The sequence below is a fragment of the Astatotilapia calliptera genome, chromosome 3 (genome assembly GCF_900246225.1).
Source record: "Astatotilapia calliptera chromosome 3, fAstCal1.2, whole genome shotgun sequence".
Classification (NCBI taxonomy): Eukaryota; Metazoa; Chordata; class Actinopteri; order Cichliformes; family Cichlidae; genus Astatotilapia; species Astatotilapia calliptera.
The window spans coordinates 48,297,916-48,319,757 of record NC_039304.1 but is presented as its reverse complement, the minus strand read 5'-3'; the positions used below and the strand labels follow the sequence as shown (position 1 = coordinate 48,319,757).

Below are 21,842 nucleotides of genomic sequence, written 5' to 3'. Positions count from 1 at the left end.
GGCTGGCTGACTAACTGAACATACAGACTGAGGGACGACATGAACATCAACATCAATGACACGACAGAGAACTGGTGAAACCGAGGAACTTAAATACACAGGTTGAATGATGACAATGATTGGAAACAGGTGAGTACAGGGCTGAACATAATCTGACTAATGACACGGGAGACAAGCTGACACGGGAAAAAACAGGAAGTGAGAGCGTTAATGTGGCGAACTAAACTGAACATGAACAAACTGAAATCACTGGGTCAATGACCCAGGAACCCTGACAGTACCCCCCCCCTTCAAAGGCCGGCACCCGACGGCCAAAAGAAAAAGAACCAGAACAGGGCGGGCGGAGGGGGCCCAGGACGGAGGGACGGAGTCCACACAGAGACAGTTCAGGTGGGTGGCCACGTGGCCCGAGGCCGAGACGAGACAGGTCAGGTGGGCGGCCACGTGGAAGGCAGCAGCGACCACTGAGCCGGTCCGGTGGGCGGCTGCGGCGGTTGAGACGAGACTGTTCCAGTGGACCGACTGTGCGGAAGGCAACGGCGGCGACGACAGCGCAGGTCCGGGGGCCGACCGTGCGGAAGGCAACGGCGGCGACGTGGACACAGTTCGGGAGGCCGGCCGTGCGGAAGGCAACGGCGGCCACTCAGGCGAAGGCGGTCCGGGGGCCGGCCGCGCGGAAGGCGGCGGCGAAGGAGACGACGGAGCAGTTCAGGGGGCCGGCCGCGCGGAAGGCGGCGGCGGCTCTCCAGTGTTAGGCGTGCTGGCCATGGCCCGGTGGGCACAGGACCAGGCGAGGACGAAGGCTCTGAGGCTGGGCCGGGCGAGGACGAAGGCTCTGAGGCCGGGCCGGGCGAGGACGAAGGCTCTGAGGCCGGGCCGGGCGAGGACGAAGGCTCTGAGGCCGGGCCGGGCGAGGACGAAGGCTCTGAGGCAGAGGCCGGGCGTGGGGTGCAGCTGAGGCAGAGGCCGGGCGTGGGTGCAGCTGAGGCAGAGGCCGGGCGTGGGTGCAGCTGAGGCAGAGGCCGGGCGTGGGTGCAGCTGAGGCAGAGGCCGGGCGTGGGTGCAGCTGAGGCAGAGGCCGGGCCGGGCGTGGGTGCAGCTGAGGCAGAGGCCGGACCAGGCGTGGGTGCAGCTGAGGCAGAGGCCGGGCCGGGCGTGGGTGCAGCTGAGGCAGAGGCCGGGCCGGGCGTGGGTGCAGCTGAGGCAGAGGCCGGGCCGGGCGTGGGTGCAGCTGAGGCAGAGGCCGGGCCGGGCGTGGGTGCAGCTGAGGCAGAGGCCGGGCCGGGCGTGGGTGCAGCTGAGGCAGAGGCCGGGCCGGGCGTGGGTGCAGCTGAGGCAGAGGCCGGGCCGGGCGTGGGTGCAGCTGAGGCAGAGGCCGGGCCGGGCGTGGGTGCAGCTGAGGCAGAGGCCGGGCCGGGCGTGGGTGCAGCTGAGGCAGAGGCCTGACCAGGCGTGGGTGCAGCTGAGGCAGAGGCCTGGCCGGGCGAAGTTGAAGCCTCTGGCTGGAGACAGGCCGGGCCAGCGGGTGCGGAAACCCCTGGCTGAGGAGCAGGAGAGCTCACAGCTGGCTCTGGGTGCTGTGGCTGCAGGTCCGGGAACTGAACAGGATGGTAGACGGGCGACTGGGCTACAGGTGAGTGGACAGGAGCAGACTGAGCTACAGGGGACTGGATTAGAGGTGAGGGAACTGACTGGAGGGAAAGCTGAACAGCAGGTGAGGGAACTGACTGGAGGGAAAGCTGAACAGCAGGTGAGTGAACTGACTGGAGGGAAAGCTGAACAGCAGGTGAGGGAGCTGACTGGAGTGGAGATGCTAAGGGATGAACAGAGGTAGGCGAGGCCGACGACGGAGCTGAGGTTGGTGTGGCTAATGGCTGAGCTACAGACTGAGCTAGTGACGGGGATAAAATTACGGCTTGGGCTAGTAAGGCTGGTGCCTGGGCAGGGGACAGTTCAGCTAATCTAACTAGGGATAGTGCGAGGGCGTGAAAGGCTGGGTCAGGAGGTGGATGAAGTGGTGACGTAGCAGGTGAACCGGTTAGCTCTTCCAAGTCTCTAGGGGGGTCAGGCTGGGTTCTGGCTGCCCTTAGCCTGGGCGCTGGGACGGGCACGGAAGGTGGCTGGACACCAGTCCCCCCCACCTGAGAAACAGAAGCAGGTGTGGAGGTAGACCGGGTCGCAGCTGCCCTCCTCCTGGGAGCTGGCACTGGTGTGGGCGTGGACTGGGCCCCCATGCTGGTGGGAAATGGCTGAACAATGGGTGTGGAAATAGTGACGGTGTGTGTGTTACTGGCAGGTTTATTGGAGAATGTTCGGGTTTTTCTGCCACCACTATTTACAGTCTTTGGGGAAGAGCAGAAAAACTCTTCCCAGTCCACGTCCTCGTCTAGGAGGGAGACACCCCATGAATTAGAGGTGAGTGTACTATGCGTTTTAAGGGAGTAATCAGATGAAGGGTGTGGAAAACAGTCACTGGAACTCACCACCGGGAGTTGCTGAAAGGAGTCCAGTCTATGGCGGCGTGTGCGCCACTTTCTTCGGGAAGAGACAGCAGGCGGGGTACACAGCTGAGCCTCTGGCACGGGAGCCTCCATTGAGCCGAGGTGGTAGGCGGAGCCGCTGTGCCATGGCGAGGTTGAAGGTCCGGTGAGTAAAACGGCTGGCGGGCGAGCGAGGAGTGGAGCAGCGGGAGAGCGAGCGGCCGAAGCTTGGCCTGCGACGCCCACTCTCCGCGGCGAACGCTCCGATGCAGGTGAGGCAGCAGGTGGAGGACCGCGGCGTCTCCGAGGCCCGCCCAGAGCCAGACGAGTCCCCTCAAAGACGTGCTCCCTCTCTGAGAAGAGCCGCTGTTTCCACCTGAGCTTCTCCGCCCAAATGGAGAGCGCTGCGTCCTGCCGCTCGTAAAGGTCCGAGTCCGCTGGGTCAAAAGCGTGTCTTCTTGGCACGGGTCGTGTCATTCTGTCAGAGGTTGTGTGTGGAGGCGTGGAAGATATGACCCAAACGCTGGACTCACGGTGCAGAAGTGAAGAGGATTTATTGAATATGTAGACAACAGATGATAGAACGGATGGCTGGCTGGCTGGACTTAACGGACTGGTAGACTGGCTGGCTGACTAACTGAACATACAGACGGAGGGACGACATGAACATCAACATCAATGACACGACAGAGAACTGGTGAAACCGAGGAACTTAAATACACAGGTTGAATGATGACAATGATTGGAAACAGGTGAGTACAGGGCTGAACATAATCTGACTAATGACACGGGAGACAAGCTGACACGGGAAAAAACAGGAAGTGAGAGCGTTAATGTGGCGAACTAAACTGAACATGAACAAACTGAAATCACTGGGTCAATGACCCAGGAACCCTGACACAGTCAGAGTAAGAAAGACTGAGAATGCATCATCTATATTTATTCAAAGTATAAACTTTATTTATAAATGTCTCACATGTGAAGTCTCTTTAAACCACATACTCTATTGTTTTTATTACATGTGATTAGCTGTTTCCTATATGACAAATCAAACATAACCGTTTTTCAGCCTTGTTTGTATTCAAACACTGAGTGATGATGATTCTAAGGGCCTGTGACTGACTGGAATCTAGAACACAGGTGAACATTCAATTAGTCTTTTTTATTTTTGCTTCACGAGGTACTTAGAAAGAGTTTTGTTTCCTAGCATTAGTTTTGTTTTGTTTTTTTTGCAGCAAACAATAAATCCAGTCACTCTGACCCCGCCTCCCCCTCCTTATTTCATGATTTGGTTTGGTCCAGGTGCTGCTAGCTGATGCTGAGCAGTAAGATGGTAGGATGCTTCTGTTAATAGTGATAATAGGAGCCTAAGTTTAAAAACAAAGGGAGACGGGTGGAAATGAAACTCGTAGTGAGGTCCACATAAAAGAAACTGCTTGACTTTGCTAGTTGACTTTGACTTTGATAGTTCACTTCACTTCTAACAGAAAAGAATGTGTTTGTGTTATTTTAGCAAACATGTAATTGGTGCAGGCAGACCCTTTGTACGTATACTGCAAGTCTACGAAATCACTGATCTGCCGACCTGCTGCCAGGTCAAACAGATCAAACCTCTTCTTCAGGCTCAGCTGTTCAACTCCCATCTGCATACTCCGTACACTGAACCACTGATACCTCAAGAAGTTGATGAGTTATTTTATGTCAACAAATGAATAAAAATAATTTTTAGATCTCTGTCTTTGAGCTCCACTAAGTCTCAGGACAGAGACATATTTTTGTTGCCTATACTTTGTTTGAAATCTGATATACAAACAATTGTTTTAGTTATAATTGCCAATACGTAATATTATTTTTTAAAAAATCTGATAAAGTTATAATTACAATGATTAAAATGTAGTGTCTTGCACATATTTCATCAGTCATACACAAAATCAATAAATCTATTTCTCTTACCAGAATATTGATCCATGTCTACAGAGTCTTATATTTTTAGGGCTGGCCTGGTTTGCAAAATTAATACCATGGGGCCGAAAGTGAAATCTTTTTTCACAGGACCCCAAATCACCGGTGGCACCCCTGCGACACTGAAATGGATAACAGATGATATAAAACAATCCTGAGAATCTTATCAGTGTGTACTTCAAAAATCAGTCCTGTGCTGCCACCTTGAGTATGATAGCTGAGATAACACATCACATGTGAATGTTTCCCCCTTTTTGAACACCATAAAGACAGATATGGTTTCAGCTCTATTATTTTATAACAGGCTCAAAGTTCAGCATTTGACACACTGTATACCTGATCTAACCAGATTCAACAATGAATCAGAATCAGAATCAGAAAGGGGTTTATTGCCAAATGTTGAGCAGGTTTACAACATTAGGAAATTGCTGCGGTGCTTCAGTGCAAACATAGTGTCATAAATTGCGATTAAATAGACATGAAAAAAAAAATAAAAGTAGGAATAAGAATTAAAAGTGCTATGTAGAAAGATATGTGCATGAGATATACATGAGATATATACATGAGAATAAGAATTAAAAATGCTGCATAGAGAGATATATACATGAGTGCAGGTGGTGATCAGTGCCAAGCCTGTAATGATGCAGTGACACAGCGTAGGGTCATGTGTTTGTGGCGGGGACAGTCATATGGTTATTGTTCATGTGTCCAACAGCAGAGGGGAAGAAACTGTTCTTATGGCGAGAGGTTCTGGTGCGAATGGACCGGAGCCTCCTGCCTGAGGGGAGCAGGTCAAACAGACTGTGTCCAGGGTGAGAAGGGTCAGCTGAGATCCGAGCTGCACGCCGCAATGTCCTGGAGGTGTACAGGTCCTGCAGAGATGGGAGTCTGCAGCCAATCACCTACTCAGCAGAGCGCACAACACGCTGCAGTCTCTGTTTGTCCCTGATAGTGGCTCCAGCGTACCACACGGTGATGGAGGAGGTGAGGATGGACTCGATGATTGCAGTGTAGAACTGCATCATCGTCCGTGTTGGCAGGTTGAATTTCTTCAGCTGCCTCAGGAAGTACATCCTCTGCTGGGCTTTCTTGATGACGGAGGTGATGGTGGGCTCCCACTTCAGGTCCTGGGTGATGGTGGTACCCAGGAAGCGGAATGAGTCCACAGAGGTGATGGGGGTGTCAGTCAGGATGATGGGGGGGAGTGGGGCTGTGTGCTTCCTGAAGTCCACAATAATCTCCACTGTCTTCTGGGCATTTAGCACCAGGTTGTTGTGGCTGCACCAGGACACCAGACGTTCAACCTCCCTCCTGTAGGCAGACTCGTCCCCGTCCGAGATGAGTCCAATAACGGTGGTGTCATCTGCAAACTTGATTAGCTTGACAGACTGGTGGGTGGAGGTGCAGCAGTTGGTGTACAGGGAGAAGAGCAAAGGAGAAAGAACACAGCCCTGAGGGGAGCCGGTGCTGATGGTCCGGGAGTCCGAGACATTCTTTCCCAGCCTCACATGCTGCTTCCTGTCCGTCAGGAAGTCAGTGATCCACCGGCAGATGGGATCAGGCACATTCATCTGGGAAAGCTTGCCTCGGAGATGGTCTGGAAGGATGGTGTTGAAGGCAGAGCTGTAGTCCACAAACAGGATCCTGGCGTAGGTTCCTGGGGAGTCCAGATGCTGCAGGATGAAGTGTAGGGCCATGTTGATGGCGTCGTCTACAGACCTGTTGGCTCTGTATGCAAACTGCAGGGGGTCCAGGAGGGGGGCCGTGAGGGTCTTGAGATGGGAGAGAACTAGGCGCTCAAATGACTTCATGACCACAGATGTCAGAGCCACGGGTCTGTAGTCATTTAGTCCAGTGATCCTAGGTTTCTTGGGGACAGGGATTATGGTAGAGGACTTGAAGCAGGCAGGCACATGACATGCCTGCAGTGAGGAGTTAAAAATGCCAGAAAACACTGGGGCCAGCTCGTTTGCACAGTGTCTGAGGGTGGCAGGAGACACGCCGTCTGGGCCGGGAGCTTTCCGAGCATTCAGACTCCTAAACTGCTTCCTCACATCTGCTTCATGAATATGAAGAGTTGTGGTGGGAGGAGGTGGTGTGAAATCCTCTTTTGTGTGGGGTGAGGAGGGGGGTGTTGTAGGTGAACGGTTTGAAGGTGGTGATGGCTCTATGGAGGGGGGAGAGGTGGGGGAATGAGTGTCCAAAGTGTCTCTATTGTTGGGGCCGTTGGAGGTGTGAAGGCTGCCTGATGGCTCATCAAAACGGCAGTAAAAGTCGTTGAGGGTGTTGGCCAAGAGCAAGTCATCAGTGGAGTGGGGGGTTTTAGGCTTGTAGTTTGTGATATTCCTAAAACCTTTCCACACAGAGGCCGAGTCATTCTCTGAGATCTGCTGCTGCATCTTCTCAGAGTGCTGATGTTTAGCAATGTCCACTTCTTTAGTGAACCTGTACTTGGCCTCTCTGTAGCAGTCCCTGTCTCCGCTTCTGAACGCCTTTCTCTTTTCCAGCCACAGCTTTTTGAGTTTAGGGGTGAACCAGGGTTTGTCATTGTTATAACTCACCCTGGTGCGAGTGAGTGAGTGTTAAACTGATAAATTAATATTTTTCCAGCATTATACTTTGATTAACAAGAACTTTGAATTTTAAGGGCCTGTTTTTTTCCATAAAGCTGAGCATATATGATGGATCTGGAGTTGATAAGCCAACGTAAGTTAACGCCATCAGGTTAAGTATTGTCAGAGACCTTGTAGTCTCACACAACTTTCCACAGTTTCGTCTCTTTCAAATTGTTTATTTTTAGGTTCTTGTTACAGCCTGTGGCCATAGGAAATCTGTGTTAGCTGCTGTGCTGTGTTTTAAGAATCTCTGCAGGTCCTTCCTCTAATGAAGAGCAGTGGGCTGCTGATTGGATCATGGATCATGTGACTGGGTTCAAAAAGCCGCTCTGACAGCTACCGGGAGAGAGATAAGTGAGCGAGAGTGAACCAGTTGACAGCAGCCTGGCCCTTCCAAATTCTTTGTGTGATTTTGTATACAGTGGGGCAAAAAAGTATTTAGTCAGCCACCGATTGTGCAAGTTCCCCCACCTAAAATGATGACAGAGGTCAGTAATTTGCACCAGAGGTACACTTCAACTGTGAGAGACAGAATGTGAAAAAAAAAATCCATGAATTCACATGGTAGGATTTGTAAAGAATTTATTCGTAAATCAGGGTGGAAAATAAGTATTTGGTCAATAACAAAAATATAACTCAAAACTTTGTAACATAACCTTTGTTGGCAATAACAGAGATCAAACGTTTACTATAGGTCTTTACCAGGTTTACCAGAGAAAGAGAGCCAGGGACAACAACGTCACATTAGAAAGGTATAGTAATCATCCACAACTATTTTCAGTTGCAGATGATAAAGGATTCAGAAAGTTTATTCATGCAGGTCCATATGACAGAGAATGTTCATGTTCTTTTTGTTTTCATATTTTAATTTATATTTAATTGTGTTGTGGTTTGCAGTGTTTTGTGTTGTTTCACTTTAAATTTGTAAAAGGAAGAAGCTGAAAATTTAAATAGTTAAAAGTTGAAATGTGAATAGTTGATTTTATATTATATGATTTATTTATTACATTTTATGTGGAGTGAATAAATAAAAGTATATTTACGGTGGCCCCTAGAGACAAAGCACATACAAACTTCAAATCACGTACAAACTCCAAAGCACGTAAAAACTCAAAACACGTACAAAAGACAACAGAAGTGCTCCAGGATGCTGGGCGCAGTGTTGAGCTTTTGTTACCTACTGGCTACACAAGCCAGCAAGTACCAACGACCGGATTTGGTGTGTGGTAGTAACAGGCATTATCATTACTCTGACCTTCTGGTTGATCTGTTGGATTTAGGGAGAGGTCAGAGGTCAAATCTGATATGATATTTTAAATCTTTATGCTATGAAAATGTTGACATTACACAGCACACTTTTAAGAATCATAGTTTCAAGTTTTAAGGCTTTTTGTCAGTTTTCCAACAACAAATCATAAAGTCTACCTTGAAGACCTTGGTGAATTTAAGCCAGATTTTAATGAATAGCTATAACATGATCCTGCTCTACACCCTACAGAGTTTTATCAGAATACATTCAAAACTTTTAGAGCTGTTGTGTTTACAGACAGAATGAAATGCTACCAAAAACATGAGCTCCTTGTTTAACCCTTTACAGCCGATCGGAGCGGGCACGCTCTGTTTTGCGTAACTATTTTTAAATCCCGGTAGCTCTGCAACCACGTAAGCTAGCGCAAAAATTTTTTTTGCATATGAAACCGGAGGAGTTGTACTTACATTTTATGCCATCAGCTTGTCCTAGGTCACAGTTTCCTTCCACATAAAGCTTTGCAAAAACTGCATAAAAAGCGCTTGCAGCAACAAAAACATAATATTCCAGAAACACGCTTCGCCAATCCGATCAGCTGTTCATAACACTTCCTATGTTGGAATAGATGTCAGCGCGAACTTTTGCATTTCCGCCATTACCTGCCCGAAACCGGAAGTGACGTCATTTTCGCGGAAATGTAGTCTTTTTTATGATCAGGGCCTCAGGGCATATACTGGTCTTTTTAAAAGTTATCTTTGACTTCATGACTTTCTGTGTCGTTTCTGGGATGCTTAGGACTCATATTGCACTGCTGGAAATAGTTTATTTTGATGCATATGCTGCTTTTTTGCAAATTTGCAGTATAATATTTATTTTCGTTTTTCCTGCAGTTATAAAAATTGGTGTATTTCAAAAATAAAACTATGAAGACACTCAAAATAAATTTCCTGTGGTGGGAAACTATTTTGTGCAACTTTTTTGTATTTACAGTTTTGAGGGATAAGCCTCTTAAATTTCTCTAACTACAAATATATGTTATAAAAGCAAAAACGATTTTCAATTTTTTTGTAGTTTATTGCACTTTTTTGCAATTTATGTAATTACTATGCACTTAATGAATACATATTATTAAAATCTGGGCTATAATGGTTGTATTGATGTATAGCAACTTGAAATGCTCCCAAAAATGGCTCCACAGCATGTAAAAATATAATATAAGCTCTGGCAGACTTGGTTCTATGGTAGGTCTTAAAGGGTTAAAGTAAGAAGAAACTGCGGAAACCATTTTGAGGACCTCTTTGGTTTACACATGATCTGAACTGATCTGATGCCATATGCAATCAAGGTCAACCGCCCCTGTGTTTGTCATGCTCAGTGTTTATCTGATAAGATAAGATACCTTTATTAGTCCCACGAGTGGGAAATTTCATAGACAGACCAAGGAATGTGCAGCAATGAACGTTAGAAACTGATCCGACAGGAATGTCTGGTTTGCAGTGACTCATTAATATTGAGTTTTTGTTTCCTGCTCGGCTCAAGTGACTTGTTTCACTTTGACAGTTTGGATTACTGTGTAGTCTGGGGTCTATCTGTGGTAAGTCTTCTTCTATTTGTTTGTTTTGTTTTGGGGGTTGTTTTTGAGTCAGAGAACAAAAAAAAATAAGCTTATAACAAAACACTACAATTTGTGGTAACAAAAACTAAAAAACAGGGATTTTTTTTTACATGTTAGTGAGTAAACTCTGAATAAAGTCAGACTGTTGTTTCTCTATGAAACCGTGAGTACATACTACATGACAAATGTCTGTCAGTTGTTAAAAGCTCCAAATGTAGCAGCAAAGTGTGAGAAAAGCTGTATTTATGTTGATAAAGAACTGTTCTTGGAATTAGAGACCTGCACTTAAAGCAGCACTTTGTCTCATCTGGGTGACCGGGTGAAACTCTGAGCTTTCAGTTTTAGTCATGTGCTTAAGTTACACTGCTATGAAGCAGGTTCATTTCAAAATCAAAGCTCATAGTCTGAGCTGATCTGTCTGATGAGTGTTCTATTGGTCACCTCCAGCCTTGGCTGAGACTTTGTGCTTTTCTTTAATATATTTGCCAAATAGAGATAAAACACAGGGGTGTGACTACTGTTTACTACACTGTCAAAACATGTATGCCCTACTCAGGACTTTTGATTTTGGCTGTGTTACAGCTTGTGATAGGGATGTTTTTCTTTTTAGTCAAATTTTTGAAATCGTGTGTCCCTTACTCTTGCATGTCATCCGTAGCCTGCTGATGTATTTTGCACCATTTCTACTCCTTTATGTACAAAAATAACGCCGGTGAGGTCGGCTGCCGTGCTGGATGCTCTGCCCCGACTTCTCCACTTTTTGCAGTTTTTCGTCACTTTTTGCTATATCTGCCATAATCTTGCATGGGCATCATGCAAAACACACAAATTCGCTACAGTAGAGACACTTTGGTTTCTATTGGTCTACAATACACGAACATTTCACCATGTTTAACTTCGGACCCAACCTGGCCAAAGGAGATCCTGAAAGAGAACAAAAGACGCGACCCTAAGCGACGGCCTCGGGGTAAGCGAGCCGGCATCAGGAACAGGCTACGGGCTTGCGCACATGCCCATGCCCAGTATCCTGCTAGCCAATGTTCAATCCATCGAGAACAAGCTTGATGACCTCAGAGCCAGAATCAAGTTCCAGAGAGACATTCGGGACTGCAACCTCCTCTGCTTCACCGAGACTTGGCTGAACCCAGCGATACCAGACCACGCCGTGAAGCCGACGGGGTTCTTTTCGGTTCACCGCATGGACAGGACAATGGAGTCGGGGAAGAAAAGAGGTGGTGGAGTGTGTTTGATGGTGAACAACAGATGGTGCGACAGCACAAACATCTCCCCACTCACACGCTCCTGCTCGCCCAATCTGGAACTTTTGATTGTTAAATGTCGCCCCTTCTATCTCCCTCGGGAATTCACTGCGGTCATTGCCTGCACTGTTTACATTCCGCCTCACGCGGACTCGGACACTGCCTTATGTGAGCTACATGAGGCTCTCGCACATCATCAAACACTTCACCAAGATGCTGCACTCATTGTTATGGGAGATTTTAACAGAGTGAATCTCAAACGGACATTTCACAACCTTCACCAGCACATCAACTGCCCCACCCGGGGCACTAGGACATTAGACCACTGCTACTCCCCGTTCAAGAACTGTTACAAGGCTCAGCCCCTGCCGGCATTTGGAAAATCGGACCATGCCGCCATCTTCCTCATGCCTGCTTACAAACAAAGGCTAAAGCAGCAACCACCAATCAGGAGGGAGGTCGCTCGCTGGACGGACCAATCAGTGGCCACGCTGCAGGACGCACTGGATGACGCAGACTGGGACATGTTTAGGCGCAGCTCTGATGACATCAACATGTTTACAGAAGCGGTTGTGGGATTTATCGGCAAACTAGCGGACGACACAGCAGAAAGAACTATCATCCGAACATTTCCCAACCAGAAGCCGTGGGTGGATAAAAACGTAACACACAGTATCTATCTATGAAAAGTAATAATCTGATAGCTAAGCTTTCCTTGCAGCCCATTACACAATCAAAACAATCAGCAGCAGAGTTCACGTCAAAGATAAAGATGCCACTGACCAAAAGTTATTCCCTAAGCTGCAATTTAGCACCATGGTAAAGTAATGTGTCCACTTTAATCAATAGCAAAATGTCTGGTGTCTTAACTCTGGAGTTAATGGAACACAATAGTGCTAAGTGCATGTTGATGACCTCATGACAGTACTTAACATATTAAAACATATTAAACATGTAAAATATGTTTTTAATCTTGAATAAGTTGATTTTAGATATGAAATAAACACATTCTTATTATTTCTATGACCTCTTGCATCACATCTTGTATCACTGATGTATTTTCAGAGGAAGATGCTTCCACAGATAGATGTGCTCTCCCTCTCTCCGCTTAAAGTCTTCAGTATTTTGGTTTTCCATCTACTAATACACTTAAATAGAGGTAAGCTTGATGTTGCTTGCATAATATTTTTTTACAGTGCATATAAACAAAACATTAAATATGTTACATTTGGTACAAACAGTAGTTCATATTTTGATTTTCATGATTTGATGATTTGTTGCCTATATATATGTATATGTGTATGCATATATATATATATATATATATATATATATATATATATATATATATATATACACACACACACATATAGGCATTCAAACTGGCTACAAAAATTAGTAAACGCGTCTTTCTTTCGTTCTTTGTCTTTTCCTCCTGTCTACAGCGGAGTCTCAGGTGGTTGGTCCACATCAACCAGTAGTTGCATTAGTTGATGATGATGTTATTTTACCGTGTCACGTGGAGCCTGCAGAGGATGTGACAGCTGAGATATTGGAGTGGACAAGATCTGACATGAACCCAAGATTTGTCCATGTGTGGCGATCCGGTCAGGATCTGGTGAATACAAGAAATCCTTCATACAGGGGAAGAGCATCACTGTTCATCAATGAACTGAAGCGTGGAAACATTTCACTGAAACTCTCCAAAGTAAAACTCTCTGATGAAGGAACATATGAATGCAGCATTCCTTTAATGGAGAAAAAATCTTTTGTTAAGCTTGTGGTTGGTAAGTAGATACACGTCATATGTTCATGGTGTAGTGGATTATGATATGATATAAATCATAAATCCAGCCAACAGGATTTTGGTAGAACTGTCAATGAGGAGCAAATGGTGAGATTTTCATATTTAGTTCCAGTGAAAGTTCATATTTCTGTAGGTTGAGGAAATATTTTATCACAGAAATGTATATTAATTTAGCATTGTGTTATTATTTATGATTAACATTAGAAAAAACAACACACCTAATGCATCAGAATTTTTTAATAATTTAATAATTGGGAATTACTGTCCATAATAGGTGTTTTTTCACCCACTAAGAACTTTTCTAAACTCTTCATTTTACTCAGCATCACATGCTGCCAGGTCACTTCTCATCAGTTTATCGGGAAGTGGCGAAAATAGAGGAGGAGTGGTTTTACAGTGTGAGTCTGCAGGCTGGTATCCAGAGCCTGAGCTGCTGTGGTTGGACGGTGAGGGAAACCTCCTCTCTGCTGGACCTGCAGAGACCCTCAGAGGTCCTGATGACCTCTATACTGTCAGCAGCAGAGTGACTGTGGAGAAGAGACACAGCAACAACATCAACTGCAGAGTCCAACAGAAGCAAATCAGCAAGAGCAGAGAGACACACAAACATGTTCCAGGTAAATATCGGTTATAAAATGTATGATATGCTTAATTCAGCCTAAATCAAAATCTGTTGAAATAACATGTAATTCTGTGTTTATTGTTTCAGATGAATTCTTTGAGCTCACATCCTGTTCTGCTGCTCCCATTGTTATTGCTTTGGCTGTTAGTTTGGCTGTAAGCATCATCTTGATTTTGATTGGAGTCTTTTTCATCTGGAGACAAAACAAAACAAGTAAGACACAAATTGATTCACCATGCTGTCTAAATTAATATCTCAAGTTATTCTAACAAGTTTTGAAGCAACAGAAAGACACATTTGTGTAAATTACACTTATTTTTTATAAGCAGCTAAACATCATTGTGTGTTATGAGATAAGGCACAATATATGCACTTCATAATTTAGTTTAAAATGAGATGATTATATGCTGCGTTATCATTTTAGCTCAAGACAACATCATATTGTAATCTTGTCTATGCCTTTAACAGATGTCAGGAGAGCTCACTGCCCTGAAAGTGACAAAACTGAAAGAGACCAAGAGAAAGATAAGCTCATGTCACAGGACATCGTTGCAGTGAGTGATATGAACGAAACACAAGAAAATGAACAGACAGAAAATTTTGAAAAATAATCAGGATATTACATGTATATGGGGAAGAAAGAGTGTGAGTGGAAAGAAAAGAGAGAAAATGAAAATGGCACAAATAAAAAGAATATATGAATAGCATGTCCAGGGTTAGCTAACAGTGAAATAAATCTTTTAGAGCAATTATACATGACAGAGAAATAGTTACCATCTTCTGTTATAAGAACAGATGATATTTTTCTGCCGTCCTGATATTCACATCTTTTGTTTTGTCATGTGTCATTGTGCAGTTTGTTATGCAGGATCTCACAACAGAACTTTTTCTATTTTCTCTTAAGTCTGGAGCACTTCCCAAAACCCAGCAACTGATCACTCTTAATCTCCACAGTTTCTCATGAAGAAGAGTCCAGAGTTCTTCTGTAACTAAAAAGCCATATTTCCACAAATCCACAAAAGATACAACTAAAATCACATGTATTCACTTTTAAATTAAAAACCTTACATAATGTTAACATGTTTAAGCTATAGAGGCAGGATGGTGGTTAGCATAGTTGCAACAACACAGTCTTGGGTTCATACTGTTAATTTCTTAAATGGAAACGGTTAAATTTTGCATATTTTGTCATAAGCTAAAGAGAACATTTGATAAAAGCACTGACACTTTATAGATGAGAGATAATAAAATTAATTCAGTCAGTCTTCAGTTTGATTTTAATATTTTATTCTTGCTCTCATATACAGTTACCTTAGTTTAGGGTCAGTTAGAGGTCAGATTCTCTGTGCGAGCTCTTTTAAGAAAGAGAGATTTGAAACAAAACACAAGTGCCTCAATGGTTTTCAGACTGCTATGGTTTAACAGTCCTTAAAGATGTTATAAAATAAAAATATGAGCATGAGTAAAACATTTAAAAAATGCAAAAAATGTTGGTGTGCTTTTCAAGCTGAACATTTGTGTTGATCTGTTTGTCTGTTAGTGTGAGAAAAACCATCATGCAGCTGAGGAGAAGCTGAAGGAGGAACATCGACAACTGGAGAAGAAAGATGCAGAGATCAGCAACATGAAGAAAGAAGTAAACACACAGATAAACATCCACATTTCCATTATGTTGACTCATATTCATTAACAGAAACCTTGTCCTAACACTAACAAACAAATGCACAGATTTACATGTATGCATTAGTTTCCATTTTGTCCTCAAAAGAAAGTAATCCAAACTCCAGTCGGGCAAAAGCAGATTTATTATCCAATGAAATGAGTGATGAACAAACACACTGCCAAACAACAGACACAATGTGCTACAGCTGGAAACATTCATGTTCCTAATGACAGCAGCACTCACTGTTCGACCACACCCATAGTAAAGTTAAGGCTAAACCGTTGTGTTGATCTGTTTGTCTGTTAGTGTGCGAAAAACCAACATGCAGTTGAGGAGAAGCTGAAGGAGGCAGATGAAAAACTGAAAGAGGCTCATCGACAACTGGAGAAGAAAGATGCAGAGATCAGCAACATGAAGAAAGAAGTAAACACACACAGACTGTTGTTTTGAACACTTCAGGACAAACACACATTCATTTACTGGGACCTCGCTCTGTCCTCAACCACAAACAAACAAACATGCAGCACATTTACATTTATTATTTATTCTATTGGCTTTTTAATGGCAGGAAAGGAAACAAGGACCCAAACTGAGTGTGTAAAAACAGATTTGTATTACAAATTCAAACAAAGACTCACATCCACACAATAAGAGACAGCGGAGACAGAAATTCAAGGTTTCCTGCACAAACCTCTGAAATCATTCAGCAATCACAGAACAGAAGTTAAAGCCAAACAACCTGAACATCTCAGAGACTTTCAGGACTCTTATTTCCTCGTCTCACAGTTCACACAGAAAAAAAAAAAAAATTTAAATCAAAGTGCAAATTCCTGAAAGGAAACAAAAATACTTTGATGATTTTGTACAAAGTGTTTTGGTCAGACTAGTTACCTCTGACTTCAGTCTCTGCTGTCTGTGATCAGGAGGAAAACCAGGAAGCTGACAAGATGTTGAAATATGATAAAAAACAGGATTTCCAGCAGGAGGCAAAACAACCAGAAGTCACAGAAGTGAAGAGGCCCCTGAAAACCCCAGAGCATGAGACCCCCAAAAGGACAAACACATTTGTGGCCACAAATCAGACAAGAGCAAAAGAGAGCGCTGGATGGAGACACCCAGCAGGCACAGAGCAGAAGCCCCAGGAGTCTGTGGTTACGAGCTCACAGGCTCAGCCAGCAGCCGACTGCACCACAGCAGACCGACCTCTGAGCCCAGAGACCCAGGATCCAAGGGCCCCCCACACCCCAACAGGGGCTCTTCAGAGCCAGGGGGGCCAAACCCGACCAAGCAGCTACCAGGTACTTTTGAGATCGACTCAAATTTTGATAAAGTTTACAAAAACGTTGACACCAGATTTTAAATGATATAATTTTTATATTCTATCTACACTGTACATGGACACATGCATATTTCTTTTACCATAAAGATATTTATAGAAACACAAATCCTCAGCTTGCTCTCATATTGAGTGACATTATTGGAGTTCAGGGTCAGTCAGAGGTCAGATTTCCTGTTTGAGCTCTTTAAGGAAGAGAGATTTGAAAGTAGGGCTGCCACAAACGATTATTTTGATAGTCGACTAGTCACCGATTATTTTTGCGATTAGTCGACTAATCAGATCATCATCCATTGGACGTAAAACTACAGCTTATTGCACCAGCAGCATCTGCTCTTATATAACTATCATTAGCTTACAGCTTTAAGCTTTTAAGGTGCTAACTAAAAATAAAGACAAGATGATAGTTTGTTAAAGTTTATTGAAATTTGCAGATTGTTTCGGTGAAGTTTAATAAACTCCTTGCTATCTAAAATATAACAGGACACCGGAGTAAATTCTGGAGCATCTCACACTTCTGATAATCAGCTGTCTGCTTGACGTTTATTCAGCTGTGTAAAAACTATAACTTTAATCCCAGACAAACTGATTTACTCAGGAAATAAAATACTAAAAAAAAGCCAACCAATAACATTTTAAGTTATCTAAGTGACTCGTATATATTTAACCTGAGTAGCGAAAGACGGCGGTGGGTTTGAAAACGATTTGCGGGGAGTCCGGTGTTCTCACTGCGCTAGTGACCTAGCCCCCGGCTAGCTATCGAGCTAATGGGTAACAGACATCTCCGAAAACGTCGGAGCGCTTTTGAAAATATGTGGTGTCCTGATAAACTGAGCAGATATTTGAGGTTTACACAGCTACATTCTCGCCTGAAAATATGTTAAACGTTTATTTTGTGACCCAGAAAGAATAATAAGAGTAACATTAAAACTAACTAGCTCCGCCATTGTTGGAAACTGCGCTGGGCCGCGCTATGAATTCTGGGACACAGCTACTGCTTCTTCTTCTCCTTCTTCGGGGTTTAACGGCAGCTGACATCCTTGTACATGCAATGCTGCCATCTTCTGTTTCAGTCCGTTATTACACTCTTAAATCCTGCCACGATTTGTCGACTAGTCACGACGCGTCGACTATTAAATCAGTCGTCGACGATTTTGATAGTCGACGTAATCGTGACTAGTCGACAAATCGTGGCAGCCCTATTTGAAAGCAAACAGAAAATGTGTGAACAGTTTTGGAGACGTGTTCAGACTGTTATGTTTGACAGTCCAGATAGTTTTGTTCAGGCTGAACCTTTGTGTTGATCTGTTTGTCTGTTAGTGTGAGAAAAACCAACATGCAGCTGAGGAGAAGCTGAAGGAGGAACATCGACAACTGGAGAAGAAAGATGCAGAGATCAGCAACATGAAGAAAGAAGTAAACACACACAGACTGTTGTTTTGAACACTTCAGGACAAACACATTTATTTACTGGGACCTCGCTCTGTCCTCAACCATAAACAAACAAACATGCAGCACATTTACATGTATTTTACACTTTATTAATGCTTAAAAAGAAAACAAAAACCCAAACTCAGTGTGTAAAAACAGATTTATATTAAAAACACAGACAAAGACTCTACTGTCTGTTATCTAAAGAAAAAACAGAAAGACGACAAGAACCAATGTCGTGTCGTCTTCTTGAGAAACTGGACTGCAAATAAAAACTGGAGATCGAATTTTTTAAATGTTCAAAATATTTTCACTGCGTTTAGCAAACACTGTTTCTCATAGGCTCAAATATCTTGTCCATCTCTCCCTCTCGCACACACTAATCTGCATATGTCGTCTCTCTCTCAGCCAGACACAAGCAAACCACCTCCTGAGAAATCTCAGACCAGTTTTGAGGAACAGAATAAGAGCGACTCAGCCAATCACAGCTCAAAGACAGGTGACATCACGTTGGTCGAGGTCGAGAAAAATGGCAGCTATATCTTTCTGAAAAACACTTCCAGTGAGGTACTGCTGCTTGCATGCTGATGAACAATGAGTACTACCTAAACACAAACCACATGTTCCATGTATTCAGAAATATTTTAAAAAGGTCCTTTTCACTTATGTGGACGTAACACACTCATTGATAAACACTTTGGATTTAACACACACTGAACTTTGTTATTATTGCCTCATTCATTTTCCCCCTTTTTTATTCTCTTGTTTTCCTTTTACAGAATAAACTTTTGTCAGGTTGGAAGTTAAAACTACAGATCAACAACAGAGAAAGTGCCGCATACAAATTTAAAGAAAACTTTATACTGAAAGCTGGAGAGACACTCCTTGTGAGTCTCTGTGTTACTAGATTTTCCGTTCAGTCTCTCTTATTGTTACTTTTAACTTGGACATCTGTGACCTTTTTATTGGTTACATTTACAGTTAAAGCAAGATGCTGTCAAGAAGCCAATTAAACCTGATGCTGACTTGGTGTGGATATACATGGTCAACTGGAACATTGGAGACGACGTGAAGATCGACCTCATAAGCAACACTGGAGAAGAACAGATGCTGTTTAAAAACAAGATCATGTAAAATAATCAGAGTTACTTTTCTGAGGGATAAATTAAATAAGAGCATTATTACATTTTATATATTTCATATCATTTTATGTCAGTTAAAAATTTTGTGTTTTTATTGAATTAAAAATATGTAAATAAAAATATCTTCAAAAAGGAGTCTTTATTATTTAGAGGTGCAACACAAATATAGTTTAACTGCAACGATGTGGGCAATGGTGAGACTTCGCTGTGTGTTTTAAAGCTGAAGGTACATGAGTGAGAACTTCACAAAGAGAAAATCTTACAAGATCTCAAGATCTTTTTTTCTGTTTTACTTGGAAAAGTGATTATTATTTTTTTTTAAACATAAGTCACAGCGACTACTTCCTAGTTTAGACTATTTGCATTAGAGACGTAATTTTTTTTGTTTTTCATCCTTTAGCACAGATTATAGAACAGGAGGTGTTTTGTAATTAGCATAGTTAACGTCATCAAGACAAGAGCGCTGAATCCAAAGTAGAACAAACAACAGGTTGTTGTACTTTGGACTGATGACTGGCCGAGCACTTCAAGTCCTGATATCATCATCCAACATCATAACATCATACAGCTAATATCCTAAAGTAACAGTTAAAACAGTGCTCAGGATAATTGCATTTGAGTAAAGCACTCTTTGAAGGTAGCACTGTTTTAAGATGTGGTTCACCAACATCAGATATGCTGCACTTGTGCCATCCTTCATCAGATATGGAAACACTGTGGCTCACCATATCTCCTGTTATTCTGTTGTCTATGAGAAGTCCATCCTTATAAAAATCAGAGAGGAGGTGGGAGGATGTGTTCTTGTTTTTGCAGCTCAGACTCACACAGTTACCCTCCAGCCCAGGAAAATCAGGCCTCTGCAGGATCACAGAGGCAGTGGAAAATTTAGCTAGAATATATTTTATTGCCTTATAGGCTCTCTAGAAATTAACTGGTTGAGAAAACTAATGACCAAAATGTAACCAGTAGCACCCCGCCATGCTCAATACTGCCGAGATTCCCATTAAAGTCTCGAGTCACTATTGCATTGTGTCTCCCCAGTACTTTGCAGATTTCTGTTTCATGTCACATGCTTAGAGAAATCCCTCAGTATTCCTGATCCTTCGCAAATGAGTGGAGCCATCAAGACCTTCACAGTGAAAAAAAGAAACTGAAACAGCTGCTGTCTGTCTGGAGTGATGTGAAAACCTGCATCTAAACAGAAACACAAAGAAAGCAAAAAATGTGATATAATGAAAATACAAACAAAAACATTAATTTCTATTGTAAACCTGAAGAACAATACAATACAATTGACAAAAGCAATAAAAAAATTGTATAGTATAAAAATTTGTGGAAAAACTATTTACTGCTGTCCTGGACATGTGCACTCAGCAGAATGAATATGAGCATGGCTGCACAGACAATGGTAGAAAAAACAGAAAAAAATAATAACAGTATATTAGACTAAAAGTGTAGTTTTAACTTGAAATAATTAAAACATGAAAAGAAGAAATAAATAAAGGAACTTGTGCAGCAAACACTAATACTAGTGTACTGCAGAGAGCTCTAACCTCCATGTTGAGTTGTTGCTGACTGACTGAGAAGACAAAAGAGAAAACATCATAAACAACAGATATTAACCCCGATACAACATAAAAGAGAGGAGCTAAAGTGGTTTGACAAATCTTACATAGATAACATGATTTTACCTGATAGATGCTAAACTTGACCTGTCTATTATGAATCCCTTTGTACTTAATTGATAGGTCTTCACCTAGAAGTAGTATTGTAGTTATTTTTCAGTTAGAGCCATGTCCAGTCTTTGCAGTGATGTGCTCTAAGTTAAATTTCAAAGGCACAAATACAACAGTGTCTTAAAAATCATGGGCTGAGTATAATAAATGTTTGTGTGAATGATATAAATACAATTTTGGAAAAATTGATTGACTTGCGCATTTGTGTAACTGGGGCGAGGTGTGATTATGTACATGGGATGGAGATTCAAAGATTTTCAGCAATAACCAATATTTTTTATTTAGTGTCTTTTCTTGCTGGCAACTTCTTCAGCTTTCAAAAAACACAGTCGCTCAGCACTGAGGCGTTGCAAAGCATCTCAAATGGCGTAGCACTAGTGATGGTTTTGTCATCGGTTACATGTGATTATTTCCCACAAATGCAAGGTTTTAAGGAGTGGCTCAAGGAAAATCCAACTTCGAGTTTGGAGCTTGTATGAGAGCACTGCTGTCATATGACTTTTACTACCTTGTACTTACTTTTGCCTCTTTATTCCTTCAGTTCCCTTCTGCAAAACTCAGATTTGACTCACCTGCAGTGCAAACTCCTGGATGCTGATCGTTCTTGTTGAACTCACTGAGTCAGACTTCAAACACCCCGATTGCCATGTGTTTTAAATATTTATATGAAAATCATAGTATTCTATGATGATTACTGAAACTTTTATATTAAAATTAGATTCAATTATATTGTGCAATTTCTTCCCATAACCAAGATTGGTCCAGTCACCAACTGGACCAGTCGTGGTGACTGAGGAGTTCTGTTGTCCCCATGATCTTTCCTCCTGTTGATCAGATTAAAAATTGACAGCACAAATTTAAATTATGACAGCAGCAAAGTTATATGGTTGTGTATTTCATTATGCTAAAGAATAAAATAAGCAAA

At 43.0% G+C, this 21,842-nt stretch overlaps 1 protein-coding gene across 1 annotated transcript in view; it reads left to right on the top strand.

Moving 5' to 3' along the window:
• LOC113019621 (butyrophilin subfamily 3 member A2-like) overlaps positions 1-19,244 on the top strand; it is a 75,788-nt gene extending 56,544 nt beyond the window's left edge. The window contains exons 5-11 of the mRNA XM_026163388.1: positions 13,697-13,822; positions 14,078-14,163; positions 15,150-15,245; positions 17,929-18,024; positions 18,448-18,606; positions 18,819-18,926; positions 19,021-19,244. Coding sequence (XP_026019173.1) covers positions 13,697-13,822; positions 14,078-14,163; positions 15,150-15,245; positions 17,929-18,024; positions 18,448-18,606; positions 18,819-18,926; positions 19,021-19,173 — 824 coding nt within the window. The 3' untranslated portion in view covers positions 19,174-19,244. The remainder of the gene's footprint in view (positions 1-13,696; positions 13,823-14,077; positions 14,164-15,149; positions 15,246-17,928; positions 18,025-18,447; positions 18,607-18,818; positions 18,927-19,020) is intronic.
• Positions 19,245-21,842: the final 2,598 nt, after the last annotated feature.